Raw genomic sequence first — 20,664 nt, 5'->3', positions numbered from 1 at the left:
TCCCATCAAGAAAGGATTTAAGCTGTTCTGGAACAAAAAATATATAAAAATCATTTCCAGATTTTACAACACACTTGCAGGGGTATTTAAGTAAAAAAGAAGCCCCCAAACACCTGCGAAACCCCCCTACACCTGTGAATCAAAAGCCAAAAAATTCCTAAGTCTCTTGAGTTACTCTAGCCAAATCAGGATATATCCTAATCGGGTGTTTCAAAAAATCTACCAGCATATTTTTGAAGTAATTTCTCATAAAACATCATGCTCAGTAAAAAAAAAAAAGAAAAAAAAGAAAAAGAAAACTAGTAATGTAGCCCTTTCAATTATGTCTACAGAAGTAGATTCAAGAAACTGAGTTAAATTAGACATATCCAGGGATGTTAGAGGGGCTACCTCCAAATTAGAGATCTTTTTAAATGGGAAAAAAATAAATTCTATTAACAGGTATAGACTCAGCCAGTAAATGTAAAGAATCCAAGAAACATTTCCTAAGAGTCATTTGGAGTATTTCACCCATTTCTCTAGGAAATTTAGTGAGTCGCAGGTTATGAAATCTCAAATGATTTTTACAGTTCCACTCTGTGGGATATGACCCTACGCTCTTGAATCAAAGTAACATTCATGGAATTCAGATTTGAAACTGCAGCCTCAAGAACACCAATTTTCTCTGAATGTTCCGATGCTGTTCTCTGCTGGATTTGAGCAAGGGACTCCAATTCCTGAGACAAGGAGTCCACCTTAGCATTGCATTCAGAGGAAAGAGAGGAGAAACTAACAATGAAATCCCACAAAGCATCCAAGGTAACAACGGTTGCTCCTGTGTCCTGAAGTTCCTGACCTGGAAGGTCGTGTTTTTGGTCACAGTCACTTTGGCGCACAGGGTCAGTGAGCTTCAAGCATTGGTGACATACCCACCATATACAAAGTTCTTTCATGATGGTGTAGTTCTGTGCATGCTTCCTAAGGTGGTGATGGATTTTTATCTTAACCAGTCCATCATCCTACCACCTTATTGCCAAGCCTCGTTTGCTTCAGGGCAAACGATGCTGCACAGCTTGGATTTCAAGAGAGCCTTGGCCTTCTACCTGGAGTGATCGGCAAGCCACAGGCATTTTTGACAAGAATAGATTAGGAGTTGTCGCCAAGCAGATCCTGTCTGACTGGCTGGTGGATTGCATTTCCTTCTACTGTATGCAAGCGGGACTGCAACTTGGGGACCATGTCAAGGCCAGGATTAAAGCCAGAGGTCAAAGGAGAGACTTCAACTTAAGCAGACTTCACATAAAGCACCCTACTATGGGTTGCACAGAGATGGGCGGAATCATTCATACCTTGGTGGTAGGCACTGATGGCACTCAGGTGTACACGGACAGAGTTGATCTTCAAGCCATCCTCAGACAGATGTAGCAGGTAGTCAAGCAGTTTCAGTGTGGAGCAGGAGAACAGATCTAGGCCGTGGCTCTCACACCACCCAGAAAACCTCCTCCACTTCAGGCCATAAGAGTTCCTGCTGGAAGGCTTTCTGGAAGCCACCAGGACCCGAGACAGGTCCAGAGGCTGCAGAATTAGCCTCTCAACATCCAGGCCATCAGAAACAATAACCTGAGGTTGGGGTGGTATAGCCTGCCCTGATCCTGTGAGATGAGATCAGAGGAAGAACCTAGACGGACTGGTTCTCAGTCAGAGAGATCCCGCAGAAGCGGGAACCAGATCTGTCTTGGCCAATGAGGGGCTATGAAGATCATGGTTCCCCTGTCCTGCCGGCACTTCAGAAGAGTCTTCATCACCAGAGGAAGTGGAGGATATGCATGCAGAAGGCCCTTACCCCAGTGGTGGGCAAAGGCGTCTGAAGCTATTTTGTTGTCCCCCACTGAACAGGGAATATAATTGTTTCATCTTGCTGTTGCAGGGGGAGGCAGAGAGATCCATATCCGGGGTGGGGTCGGGAGGCTCGACTCAGCCGGTTCACCACCACATTCTCTGTCCCGGCCAAATACATGGCTCGGAGCAGTATGCCTTAAGACTGAGTCCATGACCAAATCTGAACTGCCTCCTGGTACAGAAGGAAGGTCCTCTTACCTCCCTGCTTTTGATGTACCACATTGCCCCTTGGTTGTTGCATCGAGTTCTTGCTCCTTTGCCAGACAGGCAATCCCTGAATGCCCAAAGTGTGTAACGGATTACTCGCAGCTCCAAGAAGCTGATCTGGCACTGAGCTTCCTGAGCAGACCACAGACCCTGTGTGTGGAGCCCCTCCGCATGGGTGCCCCAACCCAGGGTAGATGCATCCGTGGTAAGTACAACCTGGGTAGGAGGAGACTGAAACGGAACCTCCTGTTCCAAATTGGGCAGGCTTTCCCACCAAGAAAAAGAGATGCGGACAGCTGGAGTAACACTGATGCGGACATAGAGGTTCTGAGTGGCTTGCTGACACTAGGACTGCAACGTCCATTGAGCTCCGCGCATATGTAAGCAAGCCAGGGGAGTAACATGGACGGATGCAGCCATGAGACCCAGGAGTCTGAGCATGCAGCAGGCTGAGACCTCCCGTCTCCGGTGAACCACTCCTACAAGGGATGACAGTGTGAGTGCCCAATTGTGAGGATGATAGGCTCTGGCCTGAGCTGTGTCCAGCCGAGTACCAATAAAGCCCAAGTGAGGCGATGGAGTAAGATGGGACTTTGAGTAGTTGACAACAGGGGACTCCAACACCCAAATGGTCAAGTGCAGGGACCAAATCACTCCCTCCTGGGTGGCACTCGACCAGCCAATCATCCAGGCATGGAAACACCTGCACCCCCAGATGGCGGAGATGTGAACCCACTACCAGACACCTGGTGAAGACACGTGGGGCCAAGGCGAGGCCGAATGGCAACACCCTGTACTGGAAATGCCTCTCATTCACGAAGAACTGGAGATACTTCCTGTGATCAGGGAAGATCTCGATGTGGGCATATGCGACTTTCAGATTGAGGGAGAAGCGCCAGTCTCCTCTTTGTAGGAGGGGAATCGGGATACCCAGAGAGACCATTTTGAACTTTTCACTTCTTAGAAACTTGTTCAAGGCTCTCAGGTCCAAAATGGGATGGAGTCCCCCTGTTCTCTTTGGAATCAGGAAACAGTGAGACTAAAACCCCTACCCTTGCTGCCACAGTGGAACAGCACTTCTCCCAGCTGGCGTTTCTTGCGGCTTGCTGTGAGTTAGTGACCATTTGGAAACAAGTTGATGTCCCATCAGTGTCCAGAGCGATTCACTGCCCATATGGTTATTGTCAATTAGCTCGTCTCACTACCGTACGCCATAATCGACTGAAATCCTTCAAAGCCACTTGGCGTTCTTTTACTATCTGGTTACGAACCCATGATTGAGCAGTGTTTTGGGGATGGTTGTTTGTAGCTAATGCTCTTTAGTGAGATGCAGTCCCTTCCCTCTACATTCCTATATTCTTATGCTTTCTACATAATTGTATTTACTGGCTAATCTCATTTCCTTACATTACAGTGCTGATAGTAGTACCACCAAACAAATACTGTACTAGACAATGTACTATGGTTTTGCTCATTCTCCTCTTCTGTTATTAATGCACTTGCAGGGTGGGTTGTGTGGGATGAACACATTCAAACAAAAATGGGTGTATTTCATTATCTGTACTGTTTATTTCTGTTTCACCCAATAAAAATTTTCAATTAAAAAAAAAAAATACATACACCAAATGTCTGTACTACAGATGCTCTAGAAATGTAGTTTCTGAAATGCACAATAGGCAAACAAACAGTTATAGATTATCAAGTCTTCATATTGCAGTATTTTCTGGTGTATAAACCACACTGTGTATAGGTCGCATTCCTGCATAAACATCAATTTGGATGAAAGTCAGTAGATAAGTCGCAGCAGTGGATAAGACGTACCTATTCCTGCGTGCGACTGCCAAAGAGCTAGCGAATGTGATTGTGAATCACAGCTATGGCGTGCCTGGCAGTGAGTATGGTCAGGCTGTTGGGGATGGGGGTGGGGGGGAAATCCATGACCAATGCTGGCCTCCCTGCATGTTCATGGCTCAACCCCACAAAGGGGAATCCAAAAAACAGCCAGTCCCTCCTCTCATGGTTCAACATCTCTTCTATAAGTCACCCTGCCGAAATTTGGTACCAGCATTGCGCATGGTCAGTGACGTTTTGGAGTTGGCATGGAAGTTCTCATGGTAAGACTGGCAGACAGGATGGGCGAGAGAGAGCGAGCAGCATATAGATCACACCGGTGTATAAGTCACAAGAAAAAAAATGCAACTTATACACCGGAAAATATGGTAAGTGCTTTTAATAGAGACCTGACAGATCGCAAGCATATATAGTCAAATTGTGTGCATCATACCAATTACTACTGAACAAAAAAAAAAAGATATATCTTCTTCAAAGACAAGAAGCAGCAGATAACTAAATTTCTAACTTTACTTACTGTAACTAGGTCTAGTGATGTTTGGCCTTCCTGATTTTTCAAAGTAGGATCAGCTCCATGCGCTAGCAACAATGCACAAAGCTGTGTCCTTCCTTTTTGTGCTGCTTCATGTAAGGGTGTAAAAGCCCATTTATCCGTGGCATTCACACAGGCATTAAACTTTATTAGTAAAGCAGCGACATCTACATGCTACAAAAGAAAATATTCTGTTAAAAACTGTGATGTTGCAACACTTTTAAACTAAAGTAATATTGCTATACTGCAAATCACTACAACCATTTATGGTGGTGAGCAATGCCTCTCTTGAGGTGGTGGCATATTTACCTCAAAGAAAGCAGACAACAATGGGGATTTCATACAGGCTGCATCACCTTCCCAGTCTAGAAGGATATTCAATCATTATCCAAAACCAGAAGCAGTTACAAAAAGCACAGGGGTATTAGAGAAGTTGCTAAATTGGTTCTGCAGTGAGATCCTAGAAATGTGCTTGCTTGGTTTGCCCCACCCTGAGGTTACTATTAGGAAGATGGCACTGGTATAGCATTTTTTTTTTTTTTTTTTAAATTACTGACCCTTGTGAAATTCCTTTCAGTTGGAAGAAGGTTCTCTTCAGCAGTGTATTTGTAAAACTTACAGCTGTGAAACATGATACAATCAAGCAATTTTATGCTGTTGGAAACCTTTTGAGATATGGTGTGAATATTGGGTCTACTTTCATATTGGTTGTCTAATTTATAAATGAAATGAGGGGGAGGGTGGTGTAGGGGATGGTGAGAGGAGGGGGGGGGGGGGTTGGTTTAAAAGTAAAAAGAACTGGCATGCAAACAGTTTCCTTGTATATTTCTTCTTGCTATGCTTATAGTGTACTATATCTTAATGCTATTTTCTTTTTTATTTGCAGTGTTGGTTCAATATAAATTAAAAAAGCACAGTGAAACCTGCACAGAGCATCAGTTGCAACCCTAAACATTAAGCTGAACAGACTGGATGGGCCATTTCGATCTTAAGAGTTTAAAAAAGTGTAACCCAAAAAGCAATTTAACCATTGCTTTTGTTCCTGCATAATGTTTTCTGTTTACTACAATGCAACTAAGGGACCTGAGCTATTTGTGTCTATCGGAAAAATGTTAGTTCATAGGTTCTTTTAAGTATCTTAGAGCTTTCTATTTTTAAGTTTTAATAGAACACTGAACAAACACCCAAAAGCAAAAAAAATTAACAGATGCTTATTGGATAGACACTGGAAAAAACTTCATCCATACTGTTCTTTAGCAGCTGATGGGTCTCTATTCTCCTTCTCTGACCTGCTTCGCTGCACAGAAGTTCCCAACAGCTAGCATCGAAGCAAGGGGGTAAGAGGACAGAATATGCAAGTGTACAGAATTTGAGAGTAGCAGGGACAGGAGTGGAGAGAAAGGTGAGGACAAGCTGGTAAGAGTATGCAGACTGGGGTTGAGGTTGTGTGGGGAAAGAGAAGTGCTAGGTAGGGGGGAGGCATGAACTAGTAGCTGGGGGAATATGAGTGCTAGTTATAATGGGGAATAAGTATCGTTTTGCTATGGCAGTACATTTGTGATATGGAAAAGCATATATTTGATTCAATTGTAAAACGTTATCCTGCAATAGTCCCTGCATCATGAAAACATCAAATGTTTTGTACCCTTAAAGAACCCCTAGTTAGCTGGAAAATGAACAACCTATATTTACAATTTAAAACATCTAAAAATAGATGCCCTACTAATACGTGTCACAATACGTTTCACTGGCTTACTAGGCTCCACAAAAAGCCAACATTAGAAGAAAATAATCAAACTAAAGCTGTGTGCAAATAACCTTGTTCTAAAACTGGGCACATCATGTCCCTTTGTGCAAGAACTATCACATCCAAAACATCTAATCTAAAAGATGCAGCTAATATATTTACTAAACTAGCCTTGAATGCACACAGTGTGAAGTTCAATATTCCAAAGATTGATTATTCTTTGAGAAAAATAGCTCAGGCAATCCTGGCAGCTTACCCCGTAGGATGCTGCATTATGTAAAGGAATAAGGCCTCCCTTGTCCTGTGCGTTTACATCGGCTCCATGCTGCAACAGGTACTCTGCAACCTCCAAATTATTGTAACCAGCTATTTGAAAAGTAAAAAGAAGGAAAAGATCACTTTCACAAATAAAAGAAATTAGTAATACGTCTTAAAAGACTAGGAAGGAAGCCCCACTCAAAATGACAATATTCAGTTTTAAATTGGAGGAGGATGAGGAGACAGGGTATGCTCCTGTTCGATGTAATTGCATTGCTTTTGGTCATGCCTGTTTAATGTTATAATGTAAACCGAATTGATATGTAACTTTGCTACATGAATTCCGGTATATAAAAATGTTAAATAAATAAATGCTCTTTCATTTTATTTTTTTTTTACATTTTTGGACTAGAGAAACTAAATACTGTATGTAAACAATTTTCTAAGATGAGGCAGCCTTTCTTCCAGAGAGGGAACTTATGCACCAAAAGAAATAAAACTTCAAATTACTCATAGAACACAGATGCCAGCATCTACCCACTTATGCTTGCCTACTGTGCACTCGGTCTTACTTCATATGCAGCGAGATCCTTCTCCATCCTCAACCATACCTGACCTTGCCCTACATACAGAGGGAATTTAAAACCTAGAAAAGGTCAAAATGCCAGGCTGCTGGACTAGAAGACTTTCAATTGACCATAAATTCATCCAGCCCCCTCACCAACAAAAAAAGACAGATTCTTCCCTGCCTCCCTCATCCAAAGTAAAACAGAACTTCCCAAACTTCTCCTGGGGATCCCATATCCAGTCGTTTTCAGGAGATCCAAAATGAATATGCATGAAATAAATCATATGGAAAATGAGTATGGATCCAATATGGAGAAATTAGTTCTTACCTAATAATTTCCTTTGAGTCCAGTCGTATGGATCATGCTCACTGATCAGTGGATGGAGACAGATCAAAAGGTTCACTGAAGTCACCCCTTATATGCAGTTGTGCTTACCTCAGTCTGCCAGTATTACTCGTAACAAGCTAACTTTGGAAATAAAACTTTTAAAACCCTTCGTCTTTAATGTCGTTTTTAAACTAGAGGGCTTCCAATAATCAAACCAGGAATAACACACTCCAAATAGAAGTGCTATTTACCGCTCTAGAAAGAACTCACCTTCTTTGTACAAACGTCTTTTCCCTCGATCCTACTAACAGTTGACAGGAGTTTGGTAGGACAGGGATGGTTTTGGACTGGACTGGTCTGGTCTGACAGGACTCAAGGAAAATAAATCATCAGGTAAGAACTAATTTCTCCTTCCTCTGTATCCAATCAGACCAGTCCAGACTCACTGGATGTACCCATGTTACTCCTGATTAGGGCAGAACACTGCCAAATTCTCTCTCAATATCTCCAAAGCGAACAAAGTCTCTTGTCTGGCATACATATCCAAACTATAATGCCTCAAAAATCTGCAGCGGTGAAACAAACTGCAACTCTACCCATGAGGTTGCCTTAGATCTACTGGAATGCACTTTGATCTGCTTGGGTAAGGCCCTACCACTATCCACATATGCTACAACAGATGCCTTAATCCAACGCTCTATTGAGGCCTTAGTAGCTGCCTCACCCTTCTGAGCACCATTAAACAAAAGAAAAAGATACAACTTTCTAAAGGCATTAGTGATCTTGAGATATCTCAAAACTTCTGTGCACATCCAAACAGTGGAGTAACCTGTATTCTGCCAAGTCCATATGATTGTGAAATTAAGACAGTCTGACCTAAAGAAAAGCTGTAACTACTTTCATAAGAAAAGAAGGCACCGTTCGAAACTTGACAATATCTGCAGCTCAAAAAGGGTTCTCTACAAGAAAGCACCTGCAACTCTGATATCCTTCTGGCGGAGTCACCAATTTCAGGTCAATTATATCCTTTACTGCCTTATGCAAGGAAAAGGACTTAGAAGGCTTCCTGATACTGACTATATTAGGGTCCTTCAGTTGAACTGGAAGCCTATTTCCACTTATCTTCCACAATATTCAACTTACACAAGGTTTGAGCAATTAAGGATACAAGCTCTTCCTTATGAAAGACAGACATAACTGTACCAACCTCTCACTTAGGTGAGAATTCTCCTTCCTCTAATTGTTCTCCACTACCAGCATCTGGCAGTCTCTTAAAACCATCTAGAGAATCTTCCAAACCTGAAATATTCTCATCCAATTTTCCATCTTCTTCCTGCCTGGGCCTCTTCTTGTTCAAGCTTCCTGCTAACTCAGAGGAAGCTGGAAGACCCAGAGGAGATCCTGGGAAAAAGCCTGCTGCAAACATTTTTATAACTTCCTTAAAACAGAGGCCCAAGCTAAAGAAAAAGCTTCTACAGTGTCAAGAAAGTAAACTGCTCCTTTAAGGGGTACTGATGAAAACAGAACCATAGATGTCTGCCCTTCGAGGCTGAGTGAAGGAGTCCCAAGTTCTCCTATATTCCCCCCTCTGAAAGCTTTGCAGGGACGGAAAAAGGCTGCCCAACGAGCTCCACTATCGCAGTCCACCCTGGGGATTCTACCTTGCTCCCCTACTCCCCTTCAACTTCAAACAGTCATGGCGCGATTCACTGCTTTCACCTTCCTTCCATTGCAGAGTGCAGTTTTTTCAGGTGCTCTGCAGCAGACACCATTACAGCCTGAATTTGTGTTTCCCAGCATAGAAGGACAACACCTCAGTGGCTGTGAAGACAGAAAAAATATTTTTGCAACTCACCCAGGCTTTCTCCCACAGACTGTAGATCAACTGTCTCTGCCAGCAAAGTCTCTTGATCTTTGCTTTTGTTTTTTTTTTTAAGGACTTTTATGTGCGAGCCAGTCACTTGAAGGAGAACAGCACTCATAAAACAAACGTGAGGATACCACTGGAAGCTCCTTGACCCAGGCACCGCTCCACTGAGGGAGGAAGCACACAACTTTCACCTTAGGACAGCGGTTCTCAACCTGTGGGTCGCGACCCCGGCGGGGGTCGAACGACCAAAACACAGGGGTTGCCTGTGTTTTGGTCGAACGACCTGTGTTTTGGTCGTTCGACCAAAACACAGGTCGTTCGACCAAAACTGACCAAAACTGACCCCAACGGCCCGGTCCGCAGACCAGTACCGGGCCGTTGGGATTTTTTGCCGGTCCGCGGCGCCGCAGCTACTGCGGGGAGGCGGGGCGAAGCTGGAGACCTGCCTCCTCCAACCCCAAAAGGGAGCGCGTCACGGTGCTCCTCCTACTTACTTCCTGCCCGCCCTGCCCCGGAAGACAAATGTTGCCGGAGCCGCACGGGCAGGAAGGAGGAGGCGCGTCAGCCGCGTGCAGAAGAGGAGCAGCGCGGCCCGAGAAGACCAGGGCTGCTGCAGAGCCCATCCTGTGGCGACCCGTAAAGAAGAGGCCCAGAGGTGAGAGAGAGGTGTGTGCGAGTATGAGATGAGTTGAGAGATTGTGTGTGAGAGTGAATTGAGAGACTGTGTGTGTTTGCAGAGACAGCATGTGAGAGCCTCTGTGTGTGTGAAAGAGACAGCATGTGACAGTGAGAGCCTGTGCTTGAGCAAGGCAGCATGTGGGGGTGTGAGAGAGCCTGTGTGTGAGACTCAGACAGCCTGTGCCAGTGAGAGACTGTGTGTATGAATGATTGCATGACAGAAAGAGCATGTGACAGTGAGATCCTGTGTGTGTATGTGTGTTTGAGAGAGAAATGCATGTGAGAATGAGAACCTGACTGTGTGTTTGAGGGAAGAAGACAGGTGGAGAGAAAAGAAACAGAAAAAAAGGCAATATAAAAGGAAATGGCAAAAAAAATAAAGGGAAGCAGATGTAAAAAAAATAAATAAATTACTTTTTACTGATTGGTACATGTAATCTTTGGGAATGTGCAAGAGTAGCACTTTCTCTATGGCGGATCTCACAATGTACGAGATCAACATGGAGGAAGTAGAAACCCAGGGGGCCTGCACAGAGGAGGCAGCAGAATGGGCTTCAGTGCCAATAGCAGCAATCAGCACCTCCCCAATAGCCACGTGGCAGCAGTGGCAGTAATTAGATTAATTGTTTGACTCAGCTGGAGGTGACAAAGTATGAAGTGGGATGTGAAATCAGCTTGATCTGGTGGAGAATTAGGATTGCTGTTACACATGAACTGTATTTGGCAAACATAAAGGGAGCCAGGATAATCAATTGAAGCCTGCAGCTGAGGACTGATTCATTATGACTCATGTAGAAATTAGTGCATTTTCCAGATTAGTCTGCATAACACAATTCTCAACATTCAGCATTATTTCTGCTGCATAGAGTTTTATCTGAGAGGCTCTGAGGTTGTGAGGGAGCCAGTAAGAGTGAGAGCATGAGTGTGTATGAGAAAATCCAGGGGAGTAAGAGTGTGTGTGAGTGGGGGGGGGGGGGAAGAGAGTGTCTTACACCCTGAGAGTGTGTCAGTGTCTGTGAGAGTGAGAGGTTATGGTGGGTATAAGAGCATGAATGTGTATGTATGTGACAGTGTATGTGTGAGAGAGAATGGACATGTGAGTATGTGTGAGAGAGAGAGGATAACCTCCTAATCCTCGACAATATCAGGGTGACTGGAAATCAAGAGCTCCCATGTATGGACAGCAGGGGCTTTTTAAAATCCTTATTAGTTTTAATTATTGTGTGTTATTTGATATATGTGCTGTTTTGAAATATTATTGGTGTTTGGGAAATTATAAAAATGTATATGATTTTAATTAATAGAAATTCTATTTATCAGTAATTTTAAAATATTCTTTTATTAGTATGGTTTTACTATTATAACTGATGCTTTATGTTTCTTAATTTTATTGTTTTATGAGGAATGGTGGTTCTGTTTATAAATGTCATAATAAATAAGTATGCACTAAAATCCAACCCCATCCATAACCCTGCCCCCATATGACCAAAGCCCCGCCCTCACCCCGCCCTCGCAGGGCGAGGGCGGGGCAAGGGGTCACCGCAACATGAGGAACTGTATTACGGGGTCACGGCATTAGAAAGGTTGAGAACCACTGCCTTAGGAGCTGCCTCCAAAAATGTTCCTGCTATTCCATCTACCTAGGTCTTAGCCCTCAGCACAGGATAAAGCAGAGTTGCTTACCTGTAACAGGTATTCTCTGAGGACAGCAGGATGTTAGTCCTCACACATTGAAGACATTATCAGATGAAGCCCCAATGCGGAAAACTTATGACAAAGTTTCTAGAACTTTGACTAGGCACACCGAACATACCCAGCATGCCCTATACCACGCATCCACGCGAGGTCCCTCTTCAGTCTCATAACACAGAACTATGATTAAAATAAAAAAAGAGAAATCCACCTCTGCAAGGTGGTGGGCGGGTTTCCTGAGGACTAACATTCTGTTGTCCTTGAAGAACACCTGTTACAGGTAAGCAACTCTTTTTTCCTAGGACAAGCAGGATGGTAGTCCTCACACATGGGTGAATCCCTAGTTACAGGCAGCTCACCAACAAAAAAAGGGATCAAAAACCTAAACAGGTGCCAATGGGCAAACACCGGGTGCTGTTGGTAACAGAGGGGGAGACAGCCTGAACCCAAACAATGGGCCCTAGGCGGGGCAGTTGGGTTCTACACCTTCAACAGGTTCCGAAGGACAGATTGGCCAAACTGTAGTTTTGGCCATTCCTATCCAGACAGTAATGAGATGTAAATGTGCAGAGAGAGTTCTACATCGCAACCTTGCAGATCTCCATGGGAACTGCTCACAAGTGGGCCACCGAAACTGCCATGGCACAGAGCTTTGACAAGAGGCCAAGATGCAGTCCTACCTGAGCATAACAAAAGGAGATGCAATCTGCTAGCCAACTGGATAGTGTCTGTTTGGCAACACAACACCCAACCTATTCTTATCAAAAGAAACAAAGTTGTGTGGACTGTCTATGGGCTTCTGGGCTCCAGATAGAAGGCTAAGGCTCGCTTGCAATCCAAAATGTGCAGTGCTTGTTTGCCTTGGTGCGAATGGGACCTACGAAAGAATATCGGCAGGACGACTGACTGATTAAGATGGAAATCAGTCACAACCTTAGGCATGAACTTAGGGTGCATATGCTAGACCACTCTGTCGTGATAGAACTTAGTATAAGGTGGATAAGTTACTAAGGCCTGGAGCTAGCTGACCCTGTGCGCTGAAGCGATTGCCACCAAAAATATGACCTTCCAGGTCAGGAACTTCAGGTCACAGGTGCGCAGCAGCTCAAAAGAAGCTTTCATCAGCTAAGCTAACACTACACTGAGGTCCAAGACACAGCGGGAGGCCTTAGGGGAGGCTTCAATTGAAGCAGGCCCCGCATGAAATGTATAACTATAGGCTGTACAGAGATGGGTGTACAATCTACACCTTGGTGGTATGCATCAACTGCACTAAGATGAACTCTAATGGAGCTGGATTTTAAGCCGCAGACAAAACAAAAGCGGTGGCCCTACAGGGAGGCACAGGGAGGGACCCGGTGGCCCTACAGGGAGGCACAGGGAGGGACCCGGTGATGGAATGATACCGAAAACCATGAAAAGAAAATTCCACTAGGCCAGAAACAGCCAAAGTGAGCTCAGACTGTGAGGCTTACAGCTCCGCAGAAGAGACTGAAGAGCGACCCGCATATGGTGCGTGGTATAGGACGCGCTGTGTGCCTAGTCAAAGTTCTAGAAACTTTGTGGAAAACTTATCCGCATCGGGGCTCCATCTGATGATGTCACCCATGTATGAGGACTACCATCCTGCTTCTCTTCGGAGAATCACTCTATCTGCTGGAAACAGAGCATACTGGCAGGCTGAGGGTCAGCATGAATGTTTATAAGAGGTGACGTCAGCAAACCTATTGATCTGTCTCCATCTGCTGGTCGATGAGCATAACCAATGTGTCTGGATTGGTCTGACTGGATGAAGAGCAAATGCACATTTTTACCATTCTTATTCATTGTGGATCTCCTGAAAACCCCAACTGTACAGTCACCAGGACAGGTCTGGAAAGCCCTTAAGCAAAATATTGTTGATATTTCCAGTACATATGTATGAGGAGATATATAAAAAAAATAAGGTTGTTTTGAAATTTTGGCAAAATAAAGTATCCTAACATGTCAATTCCTTGCAAATTTGCATGAAATCTAGACATCTTGACCATTTGTCACTTCCAGTCACTGACCTGCTAAATGCAATGGTGTTGAATGTCTGCCTTGTGTATCTCTACAATTAACATTATCAGGTGAACAAAGCTTCTTCACTCGAGCCACACAACCCTTCTTGGCAGCATCTAGCAAAGCTGCATCTCCCCTCAGCAGATCTTGAATGTCTGTATCACCATCCTTAACCAGGTCCAAAGGGGTATTCCCATCTCTGTTCTTCTTTGTGGGGTCTGCACCATGCTGTGTATAGAAAGACTGAGTATGCAGGACTTCATTTCACATAATAATTAAGATGTGTACAAAAATTAAAACAGAAAAAGATAGTATTGCCAAGATGGTCTGTCAAATCTTCATTCTTTCTTCGTCAAATCAATTTTAGAGAGAAATCATAATGTAAATAATCTTAAATAATAAAAAAGAAACGGAACTATCATCAGGAGGTGAGGAGAAATGGGTGACTGCGCTGTGTGACCATGCCCCTCCCCCGACGTCAACTCTTTGTGCTTCATTTACTATTTTTTCTTTTACGTTTTCTGTTAAGTAACCTTTTTTCAAGTTCCTACCTTATGCCTTTGTTAACAATTTTATTATAAATGTTCTCTGTATTTGACTATGGAAATATTTTTTCCTGCTTTTTCTGTTTTATGTAAACCGGTATGATTTGCATTTTAATGTAAGAATGTCGGTATATAAAAATTACAAATAAATAAATAAATAAATAAATCTAACACAAGAAACAACACATACTCATTTTGCAACAAATCCATCATTATCTACATGAGAAAGTTTGCATAAGAATACCTGTAACAGTAATTTGCAGATCTCATATTTTCCCTTGGCAGCAGCTTCATGCAAGGGCGTGAACTTCCATAAATCAGCTACATTTACAACTGCTCCATGTTTAACAAGAAGCTCTGCTACTTCATAGTGACCATAAGAACATGCATTGTGTAAAGGGACAAGTCCTCTGAAAGAAAAGGGATAAGTCTCAGATCACAAAATTAGTAAGTTAGACAGCAAAAGCAGAGTCAACAATAAAGCTGGCTCACCTGAAATGCTTCAGCAGTGGAGTAGTGCTTGCCAAAACTTGTTTTTCCTTTTACACCCAGAACAAAATTAACTAAGTCATCTATCAATCGTTACATTTTATAGCACTAACATTAAAATTAAAAGGACTGCAAGGAACAAGATTTATGAATTTGCTTTATGATACTACCACCACCAATTTTAAGATTTGTAAGGTAGCTATACAATAATTTTCCCTGGAGCTTACAGCCTGATTTGTGTGCTATAAAACTTAAGTTTCCTACACTGCGGTACACCCTGCTAATGCTACTAAGTGACGCTCTATGATTCCAAAGCACATTACTGCTATGGCAAAAGACAGGATTAAGAAAAGAAATTCTCTCAAATATTAAGCAGTAAACATCTTATTTTAAAATGCTGGTCTTATCTTGAAGATCTAAGTTGCTGCATTTTAGTAATATACACTCACAATATACTTCAGCCTAGTCAACCATGAATAATTTTAAGTAGATTCCAGTTTCCTGTATTAACTCTGGGGCAGATTCTGTGGTGATCTGCTAGCATATACCTGCATTAAAATTACTGAAAGTATTTTAAATCTGCTCATTAAAAACAAAGTTTTATTCAATATATACAAATAGTTTTTAACTAAATTATTTTTATTTTATCGGGATTTCTATTACATGTAATCTACTGTTATGTTATCAAACTGAAGAATAAATTGATCATTCAATGCTATACTGTCTTGTTATAACTGTTTAAAATTTTGTAAACCACTTTGATATTATGGAACTGCAGAAAATCAAGAAAAATAATAAGGAATGTGTCAAACATTTTTTGTTCGATTTTCACATTTTTCTTGTTCATTCTCCCTTTCCTTATCTCTCTCCCCATATCAAAGCTCTCAACTGCCTCCCGCACTCTCCTTTTTAACCTTCCTTTCATCCTTCCTTTCGCATCTCACTCCTTTCATCTCATCCCTTCAAGTCTCTTCTTCCTAGTCTTTTAAGCCTCACACCATTCAATCCTCCATTCCACACCATCCTCAAATTGTTCCTTCTCATCCCACTTCCTCTCTCATTCTTTTTTTTTTTTTTAATTTGACAATTTTTATTGGTTACAAATAACATGAGACCAGCACAAACAGTACAACATGCAACTGGAGTAATTACAACTATAAACGGCAACCAATACCAATTTTTGAAGATTTATTTCCCCCTCCCCCTTCATACTACATATTACCGTGACACATCGCACCTCAGTGAGAGTGTAAGAGTCCGTACACTTAAATAATAAGGAGGAAAGCATCCTGGTATCATCTATAGTTCCCACATATCTAAAGAACAGAAGCAGCATATGTACCAACTTCGAGTAAGAAGCCTCAAATTATGACAGAGTTGATGATAACTAATATTGAAATGACAGAGTAAAGATACATGTCAATTCAAATCAAGTAGGGACTGAACCATATCTATAGCAAGAGCATAAATCAAAAATCAAAGCAAGCGTCACCTAAACCACAATTTTGTTCTTAAGCCACCATGGTGCGTCTACGAGGTCACAGAACATCTAAAGAAATTAAGATGGGTTCACAAGCCACTTAGTGAATGGATTCCAGACTTCATTAAAAGTAGTTAAGCAGTCATGTTTCAATACTGTAAGGTGGGCCAAACGATAATGGATATGAAGGCGATACGTAGTGTCGGGCCAACAGTATTCTTCCATAACCTTGCTAACTCACATCGTGCTGCCATGTACACCTGGAGACAAAATAACTGGCAATGCTTGTGTAACCCAGTTGCTGGTAAATTTAACACCACCACACTAGGATCTAAAGTCACTATTAATTGCGAGACCCATCGTGTGATTTGTGTCCAGTTTGGGGTTATGTTCGGACACAGCCACCAAATGTGATAATTTCCTTTATGGCCACAATTTTGCCAGCAGAGATCCGAATATCGGGAAGAGATATTTTTATTTATTTATTTAAGGGCTTTTAATATACCGATGTTCGTGGGACACATCACACCGGTTTACAATTAACTCAGGAAGGAGGAAAATACAATGAACAAGGAACAGGGGGTGGGAGCAGGTGAGAAAGGGGGAGAGGGGGCAGGAAAGAGAAAGAGAAAGAGTGAAAGGGTAGAAGTAAAGAGAAAGAGGTAACTTATTTACAACATTTCTTTAAATTACATCAGGAATCAAGGTTTCTTTAAATTACATCAAGAATCAAGGTATTAGACATGAGCAGTTAAAAGAAAATTACATCTTAATCATAGAGCATAAAAAAGGCAGGGGGTGGATGAGTTCTGTGTTGTGTGCAGTTGGGGGATGAGGTCTAGGTTTGATTGTCCTCAGGGTAGGCCTGCCTGAAGAGCCATGTCTTGATGCCTTTTTTGAAGGTGTGCAAGGATGGTTCAAGACGTAGATGTAACCTGACTGGCGTCGTGCCACCTATATAGTACCTTATAGCACTGCTCCTGCAAATTCAAAGCGATAGAACATTTGGCTGTCCTAGTATATACAATATCCCACTCCTCGCCACTTAATGGCCCCCCTAGATCCTGATTCCAAGCTCGAGTATGGCATTGGTGCTCGTGGGTAGGGGCATTTAAGAGGCCATAAATTTTTTATATTCTTCCCTGCAGTTTATCTGCATAGTCACAATAATTTTCAAAAAGGGATCTAGTGAGACGTATATAATTGGCTTTTAAAAGGGAGTTTAAAAAATGGGAAATTTGAGCATATGCTAAATAGTCCCTTGAGCCTAATCCAAATCGTTCCATAACAGTTTTATAATTGAGAGATAACTCACTTCCTATGAGGTGGTTAACATGTAATACCCCGGTTTTTCCACTGTGTAAATGTTTGTGAATACATTGCAGCCGGGAAGGCACTGTTATAAAAATAAGTGCGATGTTTGGAAATAAGAAATGTTGCCTACCAAGTGTGTTTTCCACTGTACTCAAATTTGCGGAGTATTATAGAGCGACCCAGGAAGATAAGAAATAGGCCACCATGTGGCTTTGTTTTGCCAAGGCAGAGCTTGTATGGGCATATGACCTATTAGAGCTTGTTCTAATATCATCCATTGTTTCTTTTCTGATTTTTTGTGTATGTCCACCACAGCTTTAAGTTGAGCAGCTGCAAAATACCATAAGATATTGGGGACCCCCATACCACCTCTCAATTTGGGATGGAACAGCACCACTCGAGCTACCCAAGGATGTCTTTTTTTTCCAAATAAACCCAAAAATCTTTATTTGCCATTGCCATAGGAGCACCGAAGGGAGATGGATAGGTAGCATAGAGAAAAAATAAAGAAGTCGGGGTAAAACATTCATTTTAATAATGGCAATACGCCCTATCCAAGAAAATGTATCCCTGTGCCACCTATCCAGGTCCCGTCCCATTGTTCTCCATAGGGGGTGTAGTTTAATTAAATAGATCTGTGATTCGTGGACTAATTCTAACCCCTAAATATTTAAGAGCCTGTTTAGCCCACCTAAAGGTGTGCCTATTTTTAAATGAGGACATCTCTGCTGCTGTCTCTGATTTTTCATAGTTTACACCTTGAAACCTGTCACCCCTCCAAAGAGTTCTAATTTCGTCACTACAGTGGTTAGTGAAGTATCCAGATTGGTCAGTGTAAATAAAATATCATCAGCAAAGAACAACTTAAACTGCAAGTTGCCTAGTTGGATATCTGTAATTTGATCCATCATTCTGACCTTTATGGTGAAGGGTTCAAGAAACAAAGTGAACATTAAAGGGGGCAGGGGGCAACCCTGCCTCGTGCCCCTTTCAATATTGAAACAATCTCCATATATTCCATTGACCTTAACCCTTCGTACAGACTGTGCCCTGTATGAAGGCTTGAAGGCGCTGGAAAAATTCCACCCAAGAGAAGGCAGTCAGGTCCATGCCTAGCCCAGGAGATATTGGGGTAGATGCTGCTGAATTTCCCTCTGCCATGGATAACCTAGTCCCATGGGTACTCAGATTCAGGGTACTTACAGTTAAGGCTGTGGCTAACCCATCCTCTGAATGGGAGGAGCCGGGTTTAGCCAAGTCCGGGGAGGCCAACTCTCCCTGGGCTTCCTCACAGTGCTGACATAAGTTGGAATCCAGGTCAGACTGTAAAGCCCTAATATGACAAGCAGCGAGGAGAGAAAGAAGCTTGTGTTTCTTGGCTGCCAGAAACATTGGCGACAGTAACTGTGTTCTGTTGGCTCGCGATTAAACTTTTTTCTGCGCAGATTTCGGTGGGATGCGGTGAGGCGCACGCACAGCCCGTGCGCCCAGCTTTACCCGTATTCTGTGCTTAGTAGGTTATGTGCGTATGTATGCACTAGATATTATGCGCATTGCACGTACCGACGCTCTATGGAGGGCAATACGGCACGCACAAAGACGGGCGCAAGATGGCACCGCCGCAGCCTACCGCGCGGTGTGCTGACCAGTCCTAAAGTGGGGCCTAGCCCACCGGAGGGCCGCTCAACCGGCTCAGAAGCTCACTTCTCCTTACCCAAACAGGATTGGGAATGACGTCGGCATGGCGCACTGAGCAAGGAGACCGGAGGAAGCTTTACTGAAACCCCTCCAAATGTCTCTGAATCGGGAGGTTAATTTTTTTTTATACTTACCTGGGCTTTGCGCTTATCAGCCAAGTACAGAGGCGGTCAGTGGCTGTGGGGGGAGGGGGGGGGAGCCTTTGGCCATCACCATCACGCTCAGCTTCCTGCACCTGCTGCCTTTCAGCTGCTTAAGCAGCAAAGTCCACTCTGGGAACTGGATACCGGACAAAGACACACCTCTGAGTGATCTCGGAAATCGCCTCAGGAATTCTCAACTGGGGGAAGGACCTTTAGGTATCACCACAGGAAAGTGGGGCTGAATTTTTTCTCCAATTTAATTTCTCCTTCCAAAAAGTACAGCAATCCCCATAGCGAAAGGTGCATCCACCATCTGCTGGAGACGTAGAAATACTGAAGGGCTGAGGTCACTGCAGGGGTGTATCTAGGGTGACGTCAGCTTTGAAATCTGTCTTCATCTGCTGGCAGGGGAACATAACCCATTGGTCCTGAGTCTATCTGGCTACACGCTAGGAAAAACAGCATTGGCCTAACTCAGAGAAGGGGGAAGTTAAAAAAAAAAAAAAACAAAAACAAAAAAAAAAGACTGAAAGAAGAAAAATGCTCACCCTTTATCTTTTGCGTGTACATCAGCTCCATGCTGAAGAAGGTACTCCACCACAGAAACTCTGTTATAGCCTGCTGCAAAGTGAAGTGGTGTGGACTGACGTCCTTCAATATCTCTGCAATTTACACTCTGAATAGTGCACAATTTCTATGGAAAAACAAGAAACTCATTTACTACAACTGAACAATTGTGAGTTAAAAAGAAACATTTCAAACTACTAGACAGCTAGGCTGAAATAGTGCCTGACAGCAATATGCATCCTCAAGATAAAGGAAAATTGATTCTTACCTGCTAATTTTCGTCTCTGAAGTACCACAGATTAGTCCAAACGAGTGGGTTTATGGATCCCTACCAGCAGACTGAGGCAGAGAACAAAACTTTGCGGTACTGCTACATAACCAAGAGTGCCACATGCAGTCCGTCAATATTGACCTGTACCCACGCCAAGATGTCTACTTTAACAAACCCCAATAAACCTTGGGTGAACAAAGACTTAAAGCTGGAGCCCCCTGCAAACTAGGCCTCCTTGACTTAACAAAACATATACCAACTATGTACAGTTTTAATCACTCTGATCAAATCAAATGTCAGCTCAATCAGCTTAGCCATCTCCAGAAGCAAGGAAATCTTTCGTCAGAAGGGGACGGGTCTCTGGACTGATCCGTGGTACTTCAGGAATGAAAATTAGCAAGTAAGAACCAATTTTTCATTCCTGTTCATACCCCAGATCAGTCCAGACGAATGGGATGTACCGAAGCCCCTCTATACTGGGCAAACCCGAAAGACCCGCTAGCAA

At 43.0% G+C, this 20,664-nt stretch overlaps 1 protein-coding gene across 1 annotated transcript in view; it reads right to left on the bottom strand.

Moving 5' to 3' along the window:
• Positions 1–20,664, bottom strand: part of TNKS2 (tankyrase 2) — a 195,548-nt gene that overhangs the window by 63,666 nt on the left and 111,218 nt on the right. Inside the window, exons 14-18 of the mRNA XM_029609867.1 lie at positions 19,870–20,015; positions 14,442–14,607; positions 13,661–13,880; positions 6,472–6,581; positions 4,454–4,642 (exon numbers count right to left, since the gene is read on the bottom strand). Of these exons, the coding sequence (XP_029465727.1) occupies positions 4,454–4,642; positions 6,472–6,581; positions 13,661–13,880; positions 14,442–14,607; positions 19,870–20,015 (831 nt within the window). The remainder of the gene's footprint in view (positions 1–4,453; positions 4,643–6,471; positions 6,582–13,660; positions 13,881–14,441; positions 14,608–19,869; positions 20,016–20,664) is intronic.

Source organism: Rhinatrema bivittatum, chromosome 7 (assembly GCF_901001135.1).
Source record: "Rhinatrema bivittatum chromosome 7, aRhiBiv1.1, whole genome shotgun sequence".
NCBI classification, from domain to species: domain Eukaryota; kingdom Metazoa; phylum Chordata; class Amphibia; order Gymnophiona; family Rhinatrematidae; genus Rhinatrema; species Rhinatrema bivittatum.
Note: the sequence above shows the minus strand (reverse complement) of the source record. Positions and strands in the feature narration are given on the sequence as shown.